The sequence below is a fragment of the Corythoichthys intestinalis genome, chromosome 9 (genome assembly GCF_030265065.1).
Source record: "Corythoichthys intestinalis isolate RoL2023-P3 chromosome 9, ASM3026506v1, whole genome shotgun sequence".
Taxonomy (NCBI): domain Eukaryota; kingdom Metazoa; phylum Chordata; class Actinopteri; order Syngnathiformes; family Syngnathidae; genus Corythoichthys; species Corythoichthys intestinalis.
Window position 1 is genome coordinate 37,629,455 of NC_080403.1, and position 25,383 is coordinate 37,654,837.

Below are 25,383 nucleotides of genomic sequence, written 5' to 3' on the forward strand. Positions count from 1 at the left end.
ATGGAAATACAAGACGGATATATACATTCAACATACTGTACATAAGTACTGTACTTGTTTATTATAACAATAAATCCACAAGACGGCATTAACATTAACATTCTTTCTGTGAAAGGGATCCACGGATAGAAAGACTTGTAATTCTTAGATAAATATGAGTACAAGTTATCGTAATTTTGATAGTTTGTATATTGTGACTAAATATTGCCATCTAGTGTATATGTTGAGCTAAACTTAATGTTTGAATAGAGTATTGTTTTGCATAGCTATTTTGATTGGGAATGCCAGATCTCTTTGCATTGAGCGCTTTTCTTTTTGTGAACATTATTTTATGTTTGAGAGATTGGAATATTATTTTTGTTTTGCTTTCCCTAAATGATACTGTAGCAACTTAAATGTTCTTAACTGCCCAAATGCATGATGGGAATTTGAGCAACCATGAGTCACAGTGGTTGCTCCAAATGGTATATCTGGTAAGAAAAAGATCATCTCCAGTTATTCTTCCCCATGTCGCTTGCCGCAATGGTTATAACAGTTGCGGAAGAGATGCCACCGCTTATTCCATTAAATAGCGCGGCTCCAATAAATGCCTGCGTTGCCAATACACCCTTCTTAGTAATTGGCGGTGCTATGGACCGGTGATTCATGTTGGCTCATTGTGGTCGGTTGGCTCAGTTCGTCCGATTTCCTCCTGAGGAAGATCGCGGCGTACATATAAACACCGAGAGGCGCTGGGTGACTTTTTGTGGGTACTTACAGTATATTAACAAAACAAAAGCATGTGGGGGACGCAGCACTTGAGCCTGCGCTAACTGCTCACTTTCTCTACTCTCTCGCTCCCTCTCTCGCTCGACCACTATCTTCCTCATTGCTCAAACTGACAATGCCGGTCACACTGAAAATAACAGCGGCCCACTTGGCAGATGCCGGTAACACCTGTGTCCACTCCACTTGCTTGTCTCTGCCCTTAGCGCTCAATATACTTCAAACGGCGCCATTGTAGTCTGTTCGCGGCAATGCTTGAGTGGGTCGTTCCGCGCATGCGTTAAATGCGTTAAATATTTTAACGTGATTAATTTTAAAAATTAATTACCGCCCGTTTACGCGTTACTTTTGACAGCCCTAGTTTTATTATGACTATCATTGATGATGATCATACGTGAATGAGCTCAGCTCCTGTACTCATCTATGTGTAAAGTGAGAAACACAGCTGATGCTCCAGAAGGAAGTCATCCCAACGATAGTGGTAAAAAGAGCGCACACTTAACTCTGTAAACAACCAAACCAAACCTTCACAATCCATTTCAGACTAACTAGCTAGCAGCAGCTAAGTAGCAGCATTGTTTTAGAGCTGGGATGTAACTTTTGACAGCAAAACAACAAAGGTACGACGTGCGCAGAGATAGTCAGCAATTTGCAAGCTAGGTTTTAATTTTTCAATCACGGAGCATTTGTTATTAACTACATGGGACTTTCTGCTGTTAGCTAAGGGCTGGAGCTAACTAACTGTTACTACCAGCAGTGCTAAATACTCACTTTCTTGGAAAACCTTCTTATGTCCATCCTTCATCCATTCCATTCCATCATCCATTCATCACACTCTGCTCCGTGTGCGTCAGAGGTACACACACACAAGCTGCCGTTGTTGTGCCGAAAAATGCACCCCTGCGTAGGCTTGGCGTCATTTGAATTTGATCGGTTCCGATTCCACGTTTCGATTCCAGTTCCAAATGTTTCTCGATTCCGATTCTTTTAATAGGGAGGGGTTTATATGAATTTCTTAACATCTTGATTATTTTTTTTTATTATATGAACTTTCAATTACCTTTGCTATGAATTTCTCACAGGGTTATTTTTAACTTGCATATAAATTAGGGCTGTCAAAATTATCGCGTTAACGGGCGGTAATTAATTTTTTAAAATTAATCATGTTAAAATACTTCACAAAGATGTTTGTTTTTTTAAAAACACACGGAGAAAACATTTACACATATTCTTTTGCCTATGTTTTAAAGTGTCTTATGCCGCAGTAATTTATTGTATTGTATCGTTTACAAATTAGTTAAGGGCTGACAATTGTTCTGTCCCTTGATCTTAACTTTTTTAAGTTTGATTTCTTTCTAAACTGATATATTGTTCATCCGTCCACGATTGTAACTCTGGACTCTACAGTTTTTCTTTGGTTTTGCTATGTGCGCTTGGCTTTCCCAAGTGTTGACTTACTGGAAGCAGCAGGCAAAAACAACTTACTACTTTAGTTGGAAAAGAATCCTTGAGGTGTACAGACGCTACACACCTCCTCTCTGCACTACACATCGTTGGGAACCCTTGATAAAACAAAATCTGTAAGTTTGCATGTTTTAACAGAGGATATGATATCATTTTGGTGTGTTTATTCTGTTACTTGGTTGTCATTTCTGTGAAGCAAAGCAACACGGTTTTGTGCTAAGCTAAATTAGCAACTAATATGATTTGCTCATAACGGAGCTAGTCTTCATGTTGCTTCTTCTTCGTGACGTTCGGCAGCTATTTTTTCCGGTCGGCGGTCAGAGCATCGAAACTTGAAATAGAAAAATTCAAAGGGTTCCAGGAGTGTAACTGGAGTGTTAGTCCCGTATCCTATCGACGCTCGATGCCCAACCTCACCCCTGCGTGAACTGCATTCGTCAAAACGCCTGTACCGACTGTGAGCAAGGTGACAGTGAAAACGTGGACTATATTTTTGTTGATGTGATAGATTTATGATAATATTTAAGTTAATAATGACAGGTTATATGATTATTGATTCAAACTAATATTCTGGCAACTTCATGGTGAATATGTCAGCATTTTTTAAATAATGTTTTGTCTTTTTAAATGCAACAACACCAAATTATTTAGAGAACTATTAGAAAATTATTTAAGAACGATGCCACTGATTGTATTAATAGTAAATGGCTTGCAGTGTTTTTCTAAGTTACACATTCACCAAATAATTGTGATTGTGGTGATTTGACTAGTTAACTTACTTTTTTTATGTATAAGAGTGTATTTTTGGAGCTTTAATCTAGGTATAGGTGATAATAATTCTTTATATGCCAGTGCCCTAAAATTTGGTAGCAACCAAATGTGAAGTTGTACCACACATCTTGCTCAAAGTAACCCTCGGATAGTCTTCAGCTCGCCTGGGACTCTTAAAGAGAATAAGCCCTATTAACGAAACTAAATAGACTAATAACCATTATGTTCAAGTGTATCTAATATTGTGGCCAGTAACTTTTTATGCAAATTTTGGATCTTGCATGTGAACATGTGTTTGAATCGTGAAAACATCACATGACTGGACTTGCCTCAAATCCAGAGAGTGGATGATTATAAAACTCAAATTACAGTCTTCATTAAAGCAGAACTTTCACAAAGGCGTGCCTGTATGTTCAAAGGGCTCCCCCTAGTTTCTAAATATTTGAACTTTACCCTTTTCAAAAAAAAGAAAAACCCTCAAAAGGACAAAAACTTCCTATTAGGAATACTTGGGTGCTGTGGGATCTGAGTAGAATAAATCTACTTTAACAGGTTTACCAACGAAGACAACAGAGTCTCTCATTCTGCTTTTGACTTCAACAAAGAGCAAGTGTGTCTCCGAAAGACAACACTGCATGCTCGCACTGGAGCCAAATGCCTTACTCTGTAACCCCTCACAACACTTATCTGTGTTGTCAAATAATGAACCAAAGCAGACCCTGACCCCACCCATTTAGAAGTTGTAATCTGTAAAGTTATTCATCTCAGAGCATGGAAGTCTTGCATCTGATAGGAGTGAAATGATAGTTTATATTAGGAAAAAAAGAACAAACTGGAATTGCGTAGATGCGACGAAACATTAAAAAGTGGCAAGTTTTTTCCATTAACAGCAGACTTCAGTGATTCAAAACGGATGGCAAACAAAATATACGTCATAGCTAGCTATTGAAGACAGTTTTGCAATTTCCTGCTGAGAACACCAAAGTAAATGTGAACAGGAAGTACATATCTGACGTGTGTGCGCATGCCTTCATTTGCAAAGCCAAAAAACTGCAACTGAAAGCTTGTATAGCAACATACACTTATAAATATGTTCATGTGTGACATGATTTTGATCTTTCATTGTGGTCAAAACACAGGTAGAAATACAGTATTTAATGTTTTGCTTTTGGCTTTAACTTTACATTCATGTGATGTACAGCAAAACAATAATCCACTGAAAGACCCAAGAAATCACAACTTATTTATTGCAACAACCAAATAGTGTGCAACTGCAGTAATCCATTGTACATCTAAATTGTATTTCAATTAGGGCTGTCAAACGATTTAAATTTTTAATCGAGTTAATTACAGCTTAAAAATTAATTAATCGTAATTAGTCGCAATTGATCGCAATTCAAACCATCTATAAAATATGCCATATTTTTCTGTAAATTATTGTTGGAATGGAAAGATAAGACACAAGGTGGATATATACATTCAACATACGGTACATAAGGACTGTATTTGTTTATTGCAACAATAAATCAACAAGATGGCATTAACATTATTAACATTCTGTTAAAGCGATCCATGGATAGAAAGACTTGTAGTTCTTAAAAGAAAAATGTTAGTAGAAGTTATAGAAATTTTATATTAAAACCCCTCTTAATGTTTTCGTTTTAATAAAATTTGTAAAATTTTCAATCAAAAAATAAACTAGTAACCCGCCATTGTTGATGTCAACAATTACTAACACAATGCTCATGGGTGCTGAAGCCTATAAAGTCAGTCGCACCCAAGCGCCAGCAGAGGGCAGCAAAACTCCATAAAACACAACAAGTGAGCGTTTCACTGTACTGTCATTTAAATCTGTCTGAGCGGGGCATCTGCGTTAATTGCGTCAAATATTTTAACGTAATTAATTTTAAAAATTAATTAACGTCCGTTAACGCGATAATTTTGACAGCCCTAATTTCAATATAAGAAGCGAAAATAATTTAATTGTTCCTAAAAGACCCATTGGAGATGATTCAATGCTTTGAATTGAAAATCATAGCTTTAAATTCAGATACAAATTTCATGAGTCATGAAATTATTTGTGAGTAAAACAGGAGGGATATACTGGAAGCACTATTTTCCAGTGTGGTTCTGGTACAGAAGTGAAAGATAAATACTTATCAGGTTTTACAGGTTTATTAAGTTGTCGAAGTTGTTCATTTTGTCGACAAAGTAAGTAAGTTTAAAGATTCATTAAGCCTTTGATATGAACCCATTGCAACCCGCTGGTCACAATAATGAACAAAAAAACTATATGTTTGTAAATTTTTTATTATTGATGATTACTTAAAGGGGCGATCAATGTCACCGTGTTTGAATGTGTAAATGTCAGAAAAAATTGTGAAAAAATGGGTTAGGTTTACTGCTAGTAAAGTTTTATGTGTTTATTTAGTCATTACAGTCGAATTAGGGGTGTAACGGTACAGAAAAATCTCGGTTCGGTACGGACCTCGGTTTTTAAGGTCACAGTTCGGTTCATTTTCGGTACCGTAAGAAAACAAAATGCAAAATATAAATGTGCTAGTTGTTTATGACACGCTTTTGTGCTTTCAACAATAAGAACACTAGACTATACAAAGCTAGAATTCTGCTCAAAAAGTAGCAGGTATTTAAAGATAATAATCCAACAACAATTTGCCTTTCAGACCCCGCATATTGGTCAGCTTTCTTTCTGAAAGAAAGAAGAAAAAAGAAGTCCGGTGCTAAAGAGAAAAGCAATTCCAATGACAAAGATTTTAACATGTATTTTACAAGTGAAATGCCTCAATGAATCATTTTTTTTCTTATGAACGGTTTTCAAAAGCTTTATTGGTGGATTTTCTCAAGTTAAAGCGCCACACAGAAATTAATAAATTTAATTGTGTAATTAGGATCTGTGTATCATTCTTATTATTTAATTACAGGTGTTTTAGCTCATTTCAATTTATTTTATTTAAATGGGCTATTATTTATTTTATTATGTGTTTATATTTTCCAAATGTGATGTAGTATTCATTTATATTGTATATTTTATGTTGTATAACTTTAGTTCCGATGTGAATATTAGTTCCTACTTGTTTTGTTGTGGTAGGAGGGTTTTGTATTGAACACGGGGCCATGTTGGTTATTATTATAGCCGAGAACACAGCAGTAAATCAACAAAGACAAGTCAACTGTGCCCCGATCTACCACTCAAGAGATCTGATGGACTCAAAAAGTGGGTTACGATTGCATATTAGTTTTAAAAATCGACCGGAGCCACCGTATTTTTACACGAGTGACTTCCGGTTTGCCTGATCCTAGCTGGTAGTATTGACGCAGGAGGGCCGCATCTCGCGTCAAATAATAAACTCTGCCGTTCTTTTCGCGTGCATCGCGTTGAGCCGCTTCTGGGACGCGTCTAACACGCGGCCGCACTGCGACTGGTGTGCATTGGCTGATTGACTTTAACACCCGCGTTTCACTGCGTTCTTGCGGCAGCCACGTTGTCGCACCGTTGACGTTTCTGGGTTATATACTGTCCCACCGTGTTGGTCCTCATTCTAGTAGAGAAGACGGAGTAAATATACTGTAATCTACACAAAGAAACTGTAACCTGATCGACTCACAGTCTCGAAAAGTAAGGGTTACATTACGTCAGAAACTCGCTCGGTACGCCTCCGTTCCGAACCGAGCACCCCGTACCGAAACGGTTTAATACATGTACTGTTACACCCTTAGGTGGAATATTATCCTAATAATTTTTATGTGTATATTTTTTTATTATTTAATTATTCTGTTATATTTTGTTCTACTTATTTCATGTGGTAGGTTTTTGAAAAGAACCATACTGTGAAGCATTACCTAAATAAAAAGAAAGTTGTAGTTGTACCAACTCTATACAGTATATAACGTAATTTTCGGACTATAAGGTGCACCTGACTATAAGCTGACCCCCACCAAAACAAAAACGGCATTCATTCAGAGATAAGCCGCACTGGAATATAAGAGGAGACAGTCAACCTCAGCTGCCACCTGCTGTCAACACTGTTGTTGTCTAACATGCCTCCTATCATGCATTGCAGCACTACAGATGTAAATTACAATCAAAATGCATGCTCTGTGCTAATTACTTCTTCAGTTACTGTTGTTACTGTAGTTGTTTCATTAATTGCGAGTTATGGTATTTGGTAACACTTTATTTGATAGTGGCGCCATAAGACGTCATTGTCATTAGACTATCATAATTTTGACATGACAGAGCATTAATGCTTAGAACAGATGTCATTTAGTGTTATCTGGCAATTTATTTCACTTTTGAATGGATGTAAAAGATCCGAGCTGGACAAAAATGGAGTTAGTGACATAATTTGCCGGATGACAAAGCAAGCATTAGTAAGCAAAGTAAGCATTCATTGATGCCCCTGATAGTGTCATGTAATAATTATAACGGTCTTATGGCAGTTTTATGACGCCGCTGTCAAAGAAAGTGTAACTATTAATCCAAATAAATCAACAAATAAGCCACACTGGGCTGTAAGCCGCAGCATTCAAAATGAGGTAAAAAAGTAGCGGCTTATAGCCCGGAAATTACGGTAGTTGGCTCAACTGTGTCAATTTCAAAAAGCTGTAGTTATGTCATTGAAAAATATCAAATAAACAACACAGCAATGTTTTCCCACATACATACTGTATATTCGACAGTACGTTTTCATTCCATTTTTGGGTCATGATGCAATTAGTGTATTTTCTCTGCCCCAGACCATAAATGGGAGCGTTCTGCCTATCTCTAATGTTATGTCACTCTCCATCAACTAAATAGCAGCTGGATAAGGAACACAAAAGACAGGAGAAATAAATAATATGGTGTGGTATACTGTTTCAACTTTGGTTCGACCAGTTTTATTTTATTTTTCAAACCTAACAAAATAATTGTACCTTCCCCAGAATCATAAGTGCTATGATCCCATTTGGCCTGCTACTGCTCGAAAAACACGAACAATAACTATAATAATAAATAATACCTTGGCACCTTGGCAGAGTAAGCGCTTTACAGAGAGCGCTTTTACTTTTTATTTTAGCATTTTACCAGGATCCTGACTTTCCTCTAGTGTTATTCCAGTGCTTAGGAGGGCAATGCCATAAACTGACTGCAAAAACACTCTAATAAATAATATAGAGTCAAAGCCAAACTCTTAAGACAACATGTGGCCATAAAAGTACATGATGTAGTCTACTGTTCATCCTCCTCAGGCTCACATTGAAAGCTTTTCGCATCTGAACTGGGCTAAGTGGAGGCCTAAACAAGTTCTACATGAGCTTGAAAGTTTAAATGCAGCAAAGAAACTTCTCCAGTTTCCCTGTGCATCTATATCCTCCCACTTTCGGTGTCCTTTGCTCTGCCTTCTCTAAATTTAGCCCCATATATCATCCCCTAGTTTTTGCCCTTCACTTTAACTTACCCTCCAACTGTCAGTCTATCTCCTTTCGGAAAGCACATACAGCTTTTAACGAGATCAAGATATTGAGTTAAAGCTCCCTAGCAATTGTGAAAAGTAGTGCATGATAATCACAACGCTGATGACATGTCAACAGTTGTTTTCGTCAATGATGACAATAACAAAAATATTTCGTCAACGAACAATTTTTTTCATGGCTATGCCGTGACGGTGCCGAGCTAAAACATGTCTTGAGAGACTAAAACATAACGAGATGGATGCCAATTGTCGTCTGACTAGACGAGAATGAGCTAAAAATTTGCCATAGTTTCCGTCGTAAGTTCACAATGTGTGACATTTTCTTACTGTATGTGTAGTTAGCACGCATCTTAGCAGTGTTTGGTCGTGTCACTCACTGCGCCTTCCCCCCGCCCCACACACAAGCCTACTCACTGGCCGGTGATAAAGGGTATGGTAAAAAAAAAAAAAAAAAAAAAAAATCACAGCCACACGTTTTTCTGCCATTTAAAATGAATGGGAAATTTGGACGTGCATATCCGTCAATGGCATGGACGTGAATAGCCTGCAAAAATGCCATACACCCAGAAACAAAAAATGCAACATGCCAAAATCCATTTTGCCACATACGAAAAAAAATGCCACATGGCAAAAAAAACAAACAAAAAAAAATGCCACCTGCCAAAATCCACTTTGCCTCTTACCAAAAAAATATGCCACATTGCAAAAAAGTGCCACATGCCAAAATCCATTTTGCCGCATACCAAAAAAAATGCCACATGGCAAAATACATTTTGCCATATGGCAAAAAAATGCAACATGGCAAAATCAATTTTGCAACATACTGTACCAAATTCCAGTTTTCGTTCTCGCTGTCTCTCTTTAAAGGTCTGTGCTGAGTGATCTTCACACACTACGTGACTTGTAGCGTTAGCATAGCGTTCCTGGCCGTCAATGGCATGGACGTGCTTAGCCTGCAAAAAATGCCATTCACCCCAACAAAAAAAATGCAACATGCCAAAATCCATTTTGCCACATACCCCCCCAAAAAAATGAACCATACCAAAATGCATTTTGCAACATGCCCCCTCCCCCAAAAAAATGCCACATGCCAAAATATATTTTGCCACAGGGCAAAAAAAATGCCACATGGCAAAATCTGTTTTGCCACACACGATAAAATGCCCGCATGGCGAAAAAAAATGCCACCTGCCAAAATCCATTTTGTTTCTTACCTTCTTACGAAAAAAAAAAAAATTACACATGGCCAAAAAAGTGCCACATGCCAAAATCCATTTTGCCACATACCAAAAAAATGCCACGTAGCGAAAAAAATGCCACATGGCAAAATCTATTTTGCCACATACCAAATACCACTTTTCGTTCTCGCTGTCTCTCTTTAAAGGTCTGTGCTGAGTGATCTTCACACAATGTGTGACTTGTAGCGTTAGCATAGCGTTCGCGTTAGCATTAGCATTTAGCGTGGTGAGTGTTGTCTTATACTCTTGGAAAACTTTTTACATAACGTTTGTGGCGTCCAGGTGAGTTTAATTAATTGAAAATAATGTGTTGTTTTACTGCTGAGTGTGTATTATCATCACGAAGATGGTGATGTCTTTGTAGACTCTACAATTGTGTGCTCGTCTGTCAATGTTCATTCAAAATGGTTGGAAACCTTTATTTATCAAAGGACTAAAACTTTTGAAGTTTATAGACAGAAACATTTTGAGTAATCGTCGACTAACACTAGACGAAATTTTTCGGAGTAATCGTCGACTAAAACTAGATGAAATTTTTCTGAGTTTTAACTAGAACAAGACGAACACACTTAGAAACGACTAAAATATGACTAAGACTAAAAAGTATTTTAACGTCCAAAAGACAGCGAAAATTAAAAGGGCTGCCAAAAACAACACTGCATGTCAACAACGTTTTTCACAGCCACGTGTTCATGTTACGTCTCAAACCAAGAATCTCAACTGCTTACATATCAGGACAAACAGGCAGACAGGAGAAACAAAAACAGAAGACTATGTAAAGTATTTGGAAAGGTAAGCCCTTCAGCCTGTGAAACTGATTTTGGATGACAGATGTGGAAAAAACCTTCAAAATTACACCTGGCTGCTACCTGAGTATTTTTCTACAATCAACTTAAATGCAATTTATAACTACTCCATAGGAAAATCCATCAGATGCGCCTAATTTACTTTTGTATTACACAACGCTGTACTAAATATAGAAAGATGTTCATCTCAAACATTCAGCAAATCCCCTTTGCCTATTTTAAGATTTGCATCACATACATGTAAAAATGACATAAGCCACTTTCAAATAAAAAGTTATTGATGACGGCTACACTTCAGACTCAAGACAAGTTGCAACAAATGTGCAGTGACCTGAACATGACACGGACCAACACAGCGGACCTGTGGTTACTTAAAACACAGAAGTAAACCACTCCTAAATCACAGACAAACCCCAAACAGATTGAATTGGAAACTTTGGAGATCAGATTCAAATTCTAAAGTCATTAATGGTAACTAAGCAACATGTGACAATGTGATTATTGTAATGTATCATGGGTTAATGCATCTCTCTGGAGTTGTTTGATGATTCCCACCCCTAAAGTATACGGTAATAAAAAGCACAACTCAACCTTAATGGTTCTGCACTCCTCTTATCTATGGACTTTGCTCCAATGCTCGTGCATGTGCCGACTTGATATGTTTTCCCAGAGACTGTTTCCTGCGCTTGTAATGAAAATGCTTCCGGGCTACTGGGAATGGTCGGACTGAACCTGAACATAACAACCTTCCAAAGAAAATGATCATGTCTCTCTGCTGGCCAGTCATGCATAAACAAACATAGGAATACTGAAAACTGAATAGTCAATGCAGATCTGTTATATAATCCCAAAACACTCATGAAAATATTAAACCGAATAACCGTCAACTGCACTAAAGGTCACGTGTCTCCGTTTGAGGTTGCTCAAAGAAGAAAAAGCACATTCAAACACAAGACCTGCAACACACCCATTCAGATTACTCCTTCGCAGCACATTATCACATGAGAATGCTATTTGGGCGAGACGCAGACAGAAACTCTCCAAGGACTCAGAGCCTTTTCCTGAATATCAACAATCTCTGCAAAATGGAAAAGAAAACAAACTCCCTTGTGTGCCTATAGAAAATGTAGGCCAACAGTGAACGCCTTGTGCAGGCAATGCTTTACTGTTTCACTGCTTAAAAAAAGAACTTTCCACTTGCAAGGACTGACCAGGAGCACCACATTCCAAAACCAGTGAGAGAGGTCTTGGCTTGGACTTGTGCCAGCAGTTTTCCTTCGTAAGACTTTCTCTTAGTGGCGCACAGTAAAAGACAAACTGCACGGAAAGCTTTGTATCTGCCTCTTTGCAGGCTGATTTACAGGAACAAAACAAAACACACGTGGATACTTTCAGTAGGTTGCCCAGCAAATTTCATGGCACAAGCACTCACAGACATTAACACACATTAACACACACCTGCTCCTCCACGGCAACATCCTGCAGGGTCGGGGTCTCACGGGGGCCTCGGATCCAGCTCAGTATCTGCCCCATGTTGGCTGATGGCACCAGTGTGTGTTTATGTGTGAGTGTTTGTCTGTCAGCCGCTGGCGTGACTGTCGGCTCGCAGCATGTTTCCAACATGCAGGGAGGGGAAATGGAGGAAAAGGAGGAGGGGACAGAGAGGAAAGGGGCGTGACGTGGAAGGATAGGAGAGGAGGCTCAAACGCGCATGAGCTACTGAGAGGCTGGGCTTTAACTCTCTGGGATTAAAACAGGAGTGATCTGAGCCACCACATTCATCTCATGCTCTTACACGCAAACATGAACACTGTGGATATAAATATGATGTGACTTTTTTTTTTAATCTCTCATTATGAAAGCTGCAGTATCTAAGATTTTAGTCAGTCTACATGCACACATCCAGTTTTTGGTCTATGAACAAACACAGATCAATCAACTGTTATATAAGGGAGCATGTAGGCCAACTTCCTACTGACAACAACAAAGGGAGGCGTTAAGAGTTGAATTCTTCCTGCATCTTTCACATTAACATTAAAGAGCATATGACACGAGAAAAAAAGTCTTAAATGGCATTATTATGTGGATTAGAATCATATTTTGAGACGACTGGACTATATACAACAATTTAGCAAAGCGCAGATGACGAGAAATTAGTCTTTTAATCTGCCGGTTAGCCACGCCTACCATTATAGGGCTTTAGCGTCCCCAACAGGTGGATGACGTCATCGGTAGACTGGGCTCATCGGTTTTACTATTCAGCCCATTGAGGGGGAATTATTCACAATGAGGAAAACGCGACGAAGAGAGCCGCAAAATGTCATTGTTTCAGTCTCTCTACTCCAATATTTTTACAGGATATTCTTTTTATCCAAGTATTTTCCCCAATAGCTATATAAATGGCTTGAGAAGGACCAGTCAGCCCGTCGAGGGGGAACTATTCACAACGAGGAAAACGCGACGAAGAGAGCGGAAAAATGTCATTGTTTCTGTCTCTTTACTTCAATATTTTTACAGGATATTCTTTTTATCCAAGTATTTTCCCCAATTGCTAAATAAATGGCATGTTCATGACAAATAACAGTCTTTGGTCTGAATGGAATATGAAATAATAAAAATGCATTTATTCAGGACGACATGGCAAAATTACGCCATAATGGTCAAAAATGTCGACTTCACCTTTACTGTCGCACCTCCCGAACGATATTTTATGACACCTAAATCGGACATATGTCATTTCCCTTCCCCGGCTTCGGAGAATGTAAACAAACCAGAAGCCGTGACAGCTAGCCGACATGCTAACCCGAACCGAATGATGTTTCAAAGTCTTCAAAGTGGAAAATCACACATAACTATCCTGGATTATTTGACATGATGACCCGGTTGTCGATTGTCTTAGTGGATCGGCAAACCGCCCGGCGGAGAGCAATTTACAGTTCGTTCCCCAGAGGAGGGTGGCTGGATTTGTTGTGCAGCTAACATGCTGCTGCTAATTAGCATTAGGAGAGCTTTTTACATGCCTATCAATGATCAAACGTAAGTAGTCCTTCATTTAAAGGAAGTTTGTAGTGTTTACTTTGTAATCGCTGTATTCGTATTTGACATAATACAAAACAAGATGTTTACTCACTTCCTCGTAAGTCCAATGGTCCCACAGTAAATATCCACGGTGAATGGGAACCTTTTGAAACTCCAAAAAGACGCATACGCCTCTCCCTCATACAGAATGATTTTTCTGCAGCCGTTTGGCTGGCGTGATGCGAAAAATAAACGTATTAATCCGCAAAATCAGCTGAATCCTTCGTCCTCATACACAACAGTACACTTTAGCGTGAAGAGGACGTCTTCGACCGTACACGTCACAGCGCCCTCCTCCTCAATGCAAGACCGAAGCCGGAAGTCACTCATTTTCATGGCGCAGGATTCAAAAAACTAAATAAAAATAGCGATCGCTTCCACACACATCCAAGCGGCCCATATCATTCAGGGGCATAAAATACCGCGTGTATTATGAAATAAACATGCTTTTTCGTGTCACAGGCACTTTAACTAAATTTACATTTTGTTAACTATGCTATTTCAGCTAAACTTAAGCTAAAGGTGCTTTTCAGGGTTTGCCGATACAGAGTCCTGATCCGATATCTCAGAAATGTATCAAGGAGGGGGTAAAAAGCAAATCCAAATCCACCCCCCCCCCCCCCCCCCCCCCCCCCCCCCCCAGTTTGAACAAAGCTATCCCAACATTATAGCTACCGTAATTTTCGGACCATAAGACACACCGACCAAATTTGACTAGAAAACAGTATTTGTTCATGGATAGACGCATCGGACTATAAAGGCTGAGTTATACTTCCGCGTCAGACCTGCGCCGTCAAGGAAGAACCGAATTACGACCCTGCGCCGTAGCCTGACGCGCTCCTCTTGGATTTTCTAACCTTCGCGTCGCGTAGACGCGTATGACATGCCAGAAACGGACTGTGATTGGTCCGCTCAGACTGTTGTTTCCGGTTCAGCGCGAAATCACCGCCATTGTAAAATTGAATCAAACATTATTTTCTACACGCAAAAAATGGACCAAGCCGACGGGACTATCATCGAAGAGCAAGTCTCGTCAAGACATTATTGTGATTGCCAAATGGCAAGGTCGGCGATTGAAAAAAAAAAAAAAAGAAAAAAAAAATGGAAGAACCACCGAGACGTGTGTGTTCGGAATCGAGTGGCCACACGAAGCGGTGACCCAGTCGGCCAAAAACTGCCAACTTTTTATCACTTTATGTCGTATTTTTGGTTGGTGCACTTCATCATTTATTGTGTACATATGTTTGCTGTGAGTCTGTGACTTATTTACGTGTCACACTTCAAGCATATGAAGAATAAAGCACAGATTTGGTGTCAAAAGAGTTGTTTTGATCTTTAATTTTCAATAACAGACAGTTCACACACGATACATCATCACTGATTGAGAGTGCCTCGGTGCTTTTTATGATAATGTTAAAATCAAGGCTCCCAACGCAGTTTGGGAAGTTCCATAGACACCAGAAATCTGCTATGGCTTCCCACTGGCTGGTTGTAGGACACGGCAAACAAATCGGGCATGAGGACTTTGCAGACCTTGAACGCAGTGCTCGACGCCAGTTTGAAGCTAGCCGCCACAGCTAGCTCTCTCCACCCGAGTCTAAAACTCTCTGTGCGGCATCAAAAGTCGGCCAGACCGCCTCGAAACCATCTTCTGCGTCGCCTGCCCCTCAACATTTGTATGTCCAATATTTATTCAGTGTTGATGAGCATAATATTTACTTTCAATAGTTCCATCTTGCATTGTTTATTTTTTTCTCCATTAAACTAGACTAGCGGAAGTCAACGAGCATGCCCCAAAACCGTACAAACATAACGCCACACCCCTCTAGTGGCTTGGGGGTGAATTACAGAACAACGCGTTCCCTCACCGCAGAACTATCGGATGTCGAATGACGCCGTAGTCGCTGCACCGTCACCGCAACGCAGGAGTATAACTCAGGCTTAAGCCGCAGCTGTCCTCACAGTATTATGCGATATTTACACCAAAAGATATTAACCGTTAACACTTTATTTTAGTGCTGTTATTCGATTAACTCGAGTAATTTGATTAGCAAAAATATTTGATTAAATTTTGCTGCTTCGAGTAGTCGTTTAATTAAAGTGGCGTTGTAATGGTTTGTTTTGTTTTGAAAGTGTTTGCATTTAGTTTTATTGATTTGGGTGGACACACCGCCCTCTAGTGGTGACAGTGAATATGACATTACTCATCTCACATAGCTGAATCCAGCTGCTCTCTGTTAAGACAAACATAAGCTAAGTTTTTGTTTCAGCTAATTTTTTTTTTTAATGCATTCGCAATTAATTAAGTTTATAGGTATATTTAGCAGTTTTTTGTGGGAATATGTGTTTGAACCATTTGTTAAGAGCACTTTATAAAAATAAAAATTAAAAAAAAGTATTTTATAGTATTTAAGCTAGCGGACTTTTGTGATGTGAGTTAGCCAATTGTTCTTTTGTTGTACTTAGATTCCGATGTAATTTTTTTATTTATACCGTTTGAGGCTTAGCTCAGGTATTTAAATTTTCTATGTTCCTTATCCGATTACTCGATTATTCAAACTAACAAGTTCACCAATTTATCGAGTACTAAAACAATCAATATCTGCAGGCCTACTTTATTTGAAAGTAGCGTCATAAGACTGTCATCAGACCGTCATAAATATGACATGAGACTGTCATGAGCATTAATGACATCTGTCATAAGCATTCATTAAAGTGGTAGTTCAGAATTTTTGATATTAGGCTTAATCTTCGAGTTAGCGGAGGTTAAATTAGTGGAGTTGATTTCAACAAATTCTGTGCATTTTGCAAGTTATTTGTTAGTTTCAGGGCTCTGGAGTGGCTAAGCTAGCGCGAGTCAATGGCACCTTCCTAGCATGCCAATAAAAAACTATACAGATCTACGAACAGAGCCAACATAGTCAAATAAATCCAACACACAGATCATTGTTCCAAAACACCCATGCGGCCAAAACAATGTCACACCAAACTGTTGTAATATATTTTATTCTGCAGGACTTTTTTTTTTTTTTAAATATACGTACTCCGACCACAACAGAGAGGAGTGCTTCAGCCACTCATGCTCACGCTGCATTCGAGAAAGGTTGGAAGTCGAACTTATCCCACGCGGAGGGTACCAGTTGCGACCTCAAAGCGTTCCAAGCGAAGATGGCTGATGGCCATTAGAAGACATTTTGACCTCCAGCAAACCTGCCTTCTCGTAAGTGATCAAAAAATGGAGGTGTTCCAATGATATTTTTCCAGATCGTAGGTTGGAAACTCTGACTTCCCACCTTCCTCGAATGCAGCAACAGTCTGCTGAGTTAACTGAAGGCCGGCAAAATGGCAAAATGTGCACTTATAGGCTGTGGAAACAGACAGAAGAAATGGGCAAAGGAAAGTTTCCACAAATTCCCTATGAAGAATGAGGAACAATATAAACTGGTTACTTGCTGCTGGCTACGACATAAAAAATCAGCGGTGAAAAAAAACTATTTGATATCACTCCGCCCAGCTTCTCTGTTGAGCTTCTGGATTACAAATGTTGCTGTTCATACTGCAATTATTGACATGCAATGGTAAGTTTTAAAAACTTTATCCTGAAAACATAGACAACACTATTGATTGCATTGGTCATCGATGATTTTCATGTGTGCATTTGTTGTTTTTTGGTGGCATGCCAAGATGGCCCAATTGACTCGCGCTAGCTTAGCCACTCCAGAACCCTGAAACTAACAAATAACTAACAAACTAAATGGAATTTGTTGAAATCAACTCCACCGACTAATGAAACCCTCACTAACTCGAAGATTAAGCCTGATGTCAAAAATTCTGAACGTCCCCTTTAATCCCCATGACAGTATCATGTCATAATTATGACAGACTTATGACAGAATTATGACGCCGCTGTCAAAAAAAGGTGTTACTCATTAACTCAGATCAAAAAATAAACCCCACTGGACTACAAGCCGCGGATTCCAAATAAAGGAAAAAAGTAGCAGTTTATAGTCAGAAAATTACTGTATATATATATTAGGTCACTAAAGTTATTAATCATATACGTTAGGGCTGCAGCTATCGAATATTTTAGTAATCGAGTAATCGACTGAAAATTCTCTCGATTAATCGAGTAATCGGATAAAAAAATTTTTTTTAGGTAGAGAGCAATTATAAATATACATGAGAAAAAAAGACATTTAATCCAATATTGAACCATTTTCAGTCAATCAATGTCTTTATTTTCGATGTACATTGTTGAAAATAGGCATGTGCCGGTATGAGATTTTGACGGTACGATAACCGTGGGCAAAAATACCGCGGTTTCACGGTATCACGGTATTGCAATTATAGCTCCAAAATGTGTTATTTTGAGATGTATGGGTTAAAAATATTTTTTTTCCATTGAACAGGACTTTTAAAAAAAATTCAGAACATTGCAACGTTGCAAACTGGAACATGAATATATTGTTAAAATAAATTATCAATAAAAAAACAAATATTTCAAATAAAATTGAAATAAATATAACTTATAGACTATACCCACAGCCACAGCTCAAGTTGCTCAAGATTAGAGCAAGAACAAAACAATTTCCATAAAAAAAGTAAAAACACTTCTGAATATTTTTTTTTTTATTTTACTGCATGACTTTTTTTTGAGGGTGGAAAAGCTCAAGTGAAGTTTCAGCCACTGTGTCAGCTCTAGTTATACATGTCACGCCTATGTGTTAAAAAACAAAGAATTCATAAGTTCATAAGTTAAAAATGTATAAGTTAGTTTAAAGTGTAAATATTGTTGTGGAAAGGTTTCATCTAAACAAAGAAGTAAAAAAAAACATTGGGAGTAAGACCTCTCCTTGATCCAGCGAACGTGGATTTGTGCTTAGGGCAAGAGCATCTTTCATTATTAGCGATCTTTGATGCTATCCCCTTTTCCTTTTCATTCAAGCGAATCAAGCTGGTTTTCTCACTCTGCGGCTGTAACACTCGACGAAGTTGCTCCCCCAGCTAAGCCTAGGCTAACATTCGTCTTTGTAAGCTTTGAGTTAGTTTGTATATTGAATTTGAAAGGAAATTGTGTGTTTTGTTTTTGGCGAACTTTTCATGGTGCTAAGCTGTTGATGCTACTCACACATGGAAAAATACAATTGTACAACGTTTTAAATGTATTAATTTTGTATATTCCACTTACCATGATCTGAGAGCTCAATAAATTGAAGAAAAGTACGCCTTATGTTTGGATTATTTGTTTTTGGGTTCACTGGCTGTCAAGCCGATAGCGTCACTTTCACACGCAGCAACAAACGGGAGGGGCTGAGTGCTGCTGCGCCAAGCCACTTCTGGCTGCATTTTTGACACATGAAAATTAGCGAATACCGTACTACGGTCTGACGGAAAATTTTAGTGGTTTTGAAACCGTGACGTTTTCACACCACGGTAAACCGTGAAACCGGTAACCGGCACATACCTAGTTGAAAACAGCCAGCAATTGCATCTCAGATGTGACTGGAAAAAAAAAATCACTGCTTTCACTCCAAAAACTTCTAGATCTTATAAAAAAAAAAAAAAAAAAAAAAAACATTTCTTACCTAAAAATGTAATTACGCTTGGTAACACACATCACTTGAAAGCTACGTGGCTTTCCCACGTGTTTCAATTTAATTTCCATTTGTGTCAAGCTATTTTTAAGTTCTAGTCAAGTTTTAAGTTAGTCTAAACTGTAAGTACTGATAGGATTTTGAGTTTTTGCAGTGTTCAAAATAAATGTATGATACCTGCTGTATTGGATCACTTTAGGGACCAGTGCTACTTGGTGTTCTATTCACCAATGACTACTGAGCTAAAACTGACAGTTAGCTTTATTATGTTTTAATTTGACACCCTCATCACTCTACAGCGCTGTGTTTTTACAGATTAAATAAAGCCTGTATGTAAGACACATTAGCCACGCATCAACAGTGGTCATAATCAATAGAAACCTAGCCCTCCGAAGGGCTAATGTTACGTGAGCGAGTGACAGTAACGTTTTATTTATTAGCGCTGAGAAGTCTACTGCCTAAAGATGGCGGTTGTTTACTATCGCTGCCCAGACGCGGCCGAGTCTGTCATTTCGCATCTAGTCCTAAATGCATGTGATATCTTTGAGACGCATCGGACACTACCTGCTAACACACTAGCATCATGGGGGCGTAGTTTTTAGCAACGTCGGCGTAGTTTGTAGTTTAAAAAAAAAAAAAATTATTGCTTCTTCTATGCACGTGACGTCAGCGCGTTGTCCCGCATTAAAAGTAGTCCGGGCAAAACGTGATGCTTAGAGCTGGCAAAATTAAACGATTCCTCGAGGTGAATAAAATTACTCGGATCAAATTTTAAACTCAAGTTACTCGAGTATTCGTTTCAGCTCTAATATACGTATTGTTTATTTAGAAATACAAGTTTTAGACAAATTATATGCATTTATAACACTATACTAATGTTATGAACTCAGTAAAGTAATTTAGCGGGCACATTAACTACATGAGGGGTGTTCATAGCTTCTAAACATAAACCTTTTTAACAAATACAATCCAATAAAAGAGCTGTAGTTAATATTCTTCCTTTAACACTCGCACAAAGACAAAAATGTAGGAGGGATTTTGAAGCTATTATTTTAACTTGTCACCTAAAGTAACTTTTGAGTGCAAAGTCTGCATTCATGCACATTGTGTGCCTCTTCGGGCCATACTTGGGTGGAGTGTGTACACAATTGGTGGAGCCTATGCATGAGTCATCGAGATAGAACTGGTATGTGGTCTGCATTATTAATGCCTTTAAAACTTGCTGCTCCTGTTTGTGATAACAAGATCAACTGGTCAGTGAACCCTCAAGTCCAGGGCCTGCTTACCACATACAGCATAACAGGTTATGGGTGCCAAATATAAATGAGTCAGTGTTATTGCACTCTGTGATATGTAGCTGGAACGCAAGACCCAGGCTGACCGCTATTCTGGTGGAATACTGCTGTATATTGCAAAAGGCCATATAAGCACAAAATGATCATAGTAAATCTATATACTACACTATATATTTAATATTATTCCAGGATTTTCAAAAGCCAGTGTGTCAACGTTGAGCTTGGGGACTGGTGTCCCTTATTTCAAGAAGAAAAAGCATGTAGAGAACATGTCACTACATGTCATGTTTCAACTCATTTGTCTTTCTCTTGACACACATGACACACTCCCTGTCATGTAGACAATCAGACTATTTGCAGTGTGAAGTTTCAACCAGCCTGTCAAACTAGCTGATGTACTGTGGGAGACAATTCGAACGAAAGCTGTGGTTACTCACTATCTGTCATGTAGATTTATTGTGATCGGCGCGTTTAGGAGAAGAGAAAATTAAATGCATTCTTGGCATTGCCATTTTTGTCATCATAATACTGTGTACTGTTGTGTATTGCACCCATAGGCGGATCTACTATTCAGGCGAAGTAGGCGATCGCCTTAGGCCCCCAACCAGTAGGGGGCCCCCAACCAGCTGCCCTTGCCCCAACAAGCAAGAGCTTTGGCCACCGGAGCCAGCAGCACCCGTCATGTATAATTATGTCAGCATACTAAACAAACAAATAACAAAACAAAAAAGAAAGCCATTTGAATGCTGCATTTATATCATCTCTCCCCCACACACACACTCTACAATGGACTGTTCCATGATGACAGAGTATCAGTCGCTTCGCTTCATTTAGCACAGTTTAGCTCCGCTTAGCTCCGTTTAGCATCGCTTAGCTCCCCTTAGCTGTTCGTTAGCGTCACTTAGCTCTCCCGCGTTTTTCACGCCACTAAGCTTGCTATTTTTACAGCTCACTTGCTACTTTGCACGTCGGCTATCGGGTATTTCGAACACATGAGCGAACGTGCTCTCCATGAGAGCCAAAGTGCAGTGAGGGAGAAGTTGAGAACAGGCCTCTTTTAACTTTCTTCTTCTCTTTACACCGAACATAAAATACACGACAGCACACCCTGTGGCGAAACAATGCAGTACAGTTCCAATCAGTCATACAATAACACTCAACAGCTGGTTAACAGCATTTTCTAACGAAAAAAAATTAAATCTATTAGTGACACCACAAGCAATGACGAAGAATGTTTTTAAAGGTTTCGGTTAGCGGTTTTTCCAACATACCTCCGGTGAACATTTCAAAATAAAAGCATGTCATGTTTGTCATATAAATAACGATTTCTGGAGTTAATCCCACATACTTCAGAATTAATATTATAATATGTTGAGTAAATACTACAGAATACAGATTCTACACTAAGAATAGCTTTCAAATGACACTCTTTATGACAAATATGATTGGCAGTGAATAATTATTATACTGCTATTATATACACTAGTATACTATAATAATTAGGGCTGTCAAACGATTAAAATTTTTAATCGAGTTAATTACAGCTTAAAAATTAATTAATCGTAATTAATCGCAATTAATTGCAATTCAAACCATCTATAAAATATGCCATATTTTTCTGTAAATTATTGTTGGAATGGAAAGATAAGACAAGATGGATATATACATTCAACATACGGTACATAAGGACTGTATTTGTTTATTATAACAATAAATCAACAAGATGGCATTAACATTATTAACATTCTGTTAAAGTGATCCATGGATAGAAAGACTTGTAGTTCTTAAAAGATGAATATTAGTACAAGTTATAGAAATGTTATATTAAAACGCCTCTTAATGTTTTCGTTTTAATAAAATTTGTAAAATTTTCAATCAAAAAATAAACTAGTAGCCCTATTCTGTCCTCAATGTGTGTGAGTACACAAATTGACAGATAGCGAACATAAGTTCCAAAAAGAAATCAGACGGTGTGGCAAAGTTGCATGGGCTTGACTGAAGTCATCTCTTTTTGACAGGAGCACGTTTCTTTTATTTTTGTAAAACTGAAAATAACAAGGCAATGTGTCAATAACTTGCATAAATCACAAAATAACATAAAATGTACACACACGTGTCCATTTGAGCAGTAGCACTAGCCAATTAGCTCACAAGCATCTAACAATGTAACTGCATTTCACCATATATGTGAACAAATTCAAATACACATCATCTATAACTATCTAATGCTCATGAATATAAACAAAGGAGGAATATAACTCACAAGCGATGCACGTATTAGACACAAACAGTGTGATGGGGCTATGAGAACTGCCACTGAATACTGGATGCGGACGTTAGCTGGTCTGAATAGCACTGTCTATTAGTGTGAGTTCGCGTCGACATATACCTGTAATCACATCAGAAAAGCGCGCCGAAACCCAAATAATCAGCTGCACTGAATCGCCAGCAGAGGGCGACCTTACGCCACATAACATATGCAAGTCACACCCAAGCGCCAGCAAGGCAAGGCAAGGCAAATTTATTTATATAGCACAATTCAACACAAGGCAATTCAAAGTGCTTTACATCACATGAAGATCATAAAAATCACATTTAAATCAACACAACGTAGAAACGAAGACAAAAGATCGCATTTAATCACAGAATAAAAATAAATAAATAAAATAAAAATAAAACAAAAACTACTACTACTAATAATAATTGAAATCAGCAATGGAGATAAAAACAAGAGGAATAGAAAGCAGGTAGATTGAAATATATAGACAGTTATAGATATGCAGTGCTAAACAAAAGCGTTTTTAGCCCTGATTTAAAAGAGCTAACAGTTTGAGCATACTTCAGACGTTCGGGTAACTTGTTCCAGAGGTGAGGAGCATAATAACTAAATGCTGCCTCACCCTGCTTGGTTCTTGTTCTTGGAACATGCAGAAGACCGGTTCCAGACGACCTTAGGGGTCTAGATGTCTCATAGGACTCTAACAAGTCAAGCATGTATTTTGGTCCAAGGCCATTAAGTGTTTTGTAGACGAGCAGTAGTATTTTATAGTCTATCCTTTGACTTACTGGAAGCCAGTGTAGCGATTTCAAAACTGGTGTAATGTGGTCCAGCTTCCTTGTATTTGTGAGGACTGGCTGCAGCATTCTGTACCAGCTGCAACTTCCTGACTGATTTTTTATCAAGACCTGTAAATATACCGTTGCAATAGTCCAATCTGCTGAAAATGAATGCATGCATAAGTTTTTCCATGTCTTGTTGAGTCAGAAGCCCCTTAATTCTGGTTATATTTTTTAGGTGGTAATAAGCGGATTTAGTGACGGACTTTAAATGGCTATCAAATTTTAGGTCTGAGTCAATAATTACGCCAAGGTTTCTGACTTGATTTGTAGCTGTAAGTGACATTGTGCTAAGTTGGCTGCTTATCTTTGACCTTTCCTTTTTTCGCCCAAAAATGATCACCTCTGTCTTCTACACATTTAACTGGAGAAAATTCTGGCACATCCATTCATTGATTTGATGAATGCATTTGCTCAGGGTGACTAAGGGACTATAATCATGTGGGGACACAGAAATGTACAGTTGTGTGTCGTCTGCATAGGCGTGATAGGAGATGTCATACTGTTCCATTATCTGAGCTAACGGAAGCATATAGATGTTAAATAAGAGTGGTCCAAGAATTGACCCTTGAGGGACTCCACACGTGAATTTGGTTCGTTCTGACTGATGGTTTCCGATTGACACAAAGAAATCCCTATCATGTAAATAGGATGTGAACCACTGAAGAATAGTGTCAGTAAGCCCTACCCACTGTTCCAATCTGCTGAGTAGTATGTTGTGATCAACCGTGTCAAATGCGGCGCTGAGATCCAATAGTAGCAGAACAGATGATTTGCCTGCATCGGTATTCCGACGAATATCATTTAGGACTTTGATAAGCACAGTCTCGGTGCTGTGTTGTGGTCGAAATCCAGACTGAAATGAGTTAAAAAGAGGGCGGAAAAACTCCATAAAACACAATTAACAAGTTGGCCTTTCACTGTACTGACATTTAAATCTGTCTGAGCAGGCCTAGTGCGTTAATTGCGTCAAATATTTTAACGTGATTAATTTAAAAAATTAATTAACGCCCGTTAACGCGCTAATTTTGACAGCCCTAATTAATAATGCTAGATTTGTTTTTAAGAATTGTTTGGAATAATGTTGGAAGGGCAAAGTCAGTGTTCTGAATCTGTTTACTTTCCATTCTTTTGCACTAGTAAATGCTATCAGCATTTAACCTCATTGTTAGTGATTATTGTTATTTACATGATTATTTGTACTTTAATAAAGAAGTTAAGTGTTCCAAAATGGTTTTGTGAATTAATAAGCATCAAGAAGAATTTCATTGCTAAATTACAAAAAAAAAAAAAAACAACAAAAAAAGAAAATTATTAGATTAGTCGACTAATCGTAAAACTAGTCAGCTGACTAGTCAGGAGAAAATTTGTCGTTTAGGACAGCCCTAGTGTACCGGGACATATTTCCTCCACACCCTTCTCACCTTTTTAACCCCTGACCCATGAAGAGGGCCCCTGGATATGTTCGCCTTAGGCCCCAAAATTGCCAAGTCCGCCATTGATTGCACCACAAAGGCATGTAACAGGATTCCCCTGGCGATGCGGTTATTCTTTTTATAGAAGCCGTCTTTAACACATTATCACTATGTGTAGCATTGTTAACAGCACGAAGCTGGATTTTGTTATTTGGATGGATCAATAATTTGTCTTGGTCAGTTATCTTCTTCCTGCCTTCGACGGGGGCAGACGTGTCTCCTCCCTGCTCCTGCTGCTCTCTTCGTCAGTCTAGTCTGTCTGCTTTTTTTTTGTATGTCCTCTGTGGATCAACTGTTGCCGGTCTC

General features: G+C 38.5%; 1 protein-coding gene across 18 annotated transcripts in view; it reads right to left on the minus strand.

Annotated features, from left to right (window-relative positions):
* The window catches only part of cast (calpastatin), a 91,140-nt gene that overhangs the window by 55,180 nt on the left and 10,577 nt on the right, over window positions 1-25,383 (minus strand). For 11 of the 18 annotated variants that reach the window (XM_057845406.1, XM_057845399.1, XM_057845397.1 and 8 more), the window contains exon 1: window positions 11,977-12,146. The exons of the other annotated variants lie outside the window; for them this stretch is intronic. In XM_057845406.1, the coding sequence (XP_057701389.1) occupies window positions 11,977-12,141 (165 nt within the window). In that variant the 5' untranslated portion in view covers window positions 12,142-12,146. Of the gene's footprint in view, window positions 1-11,976; window positions 12,147-25,383 lie in introns of those variants that run through there. 18 annotated transcript variants of the gene reach the window in all.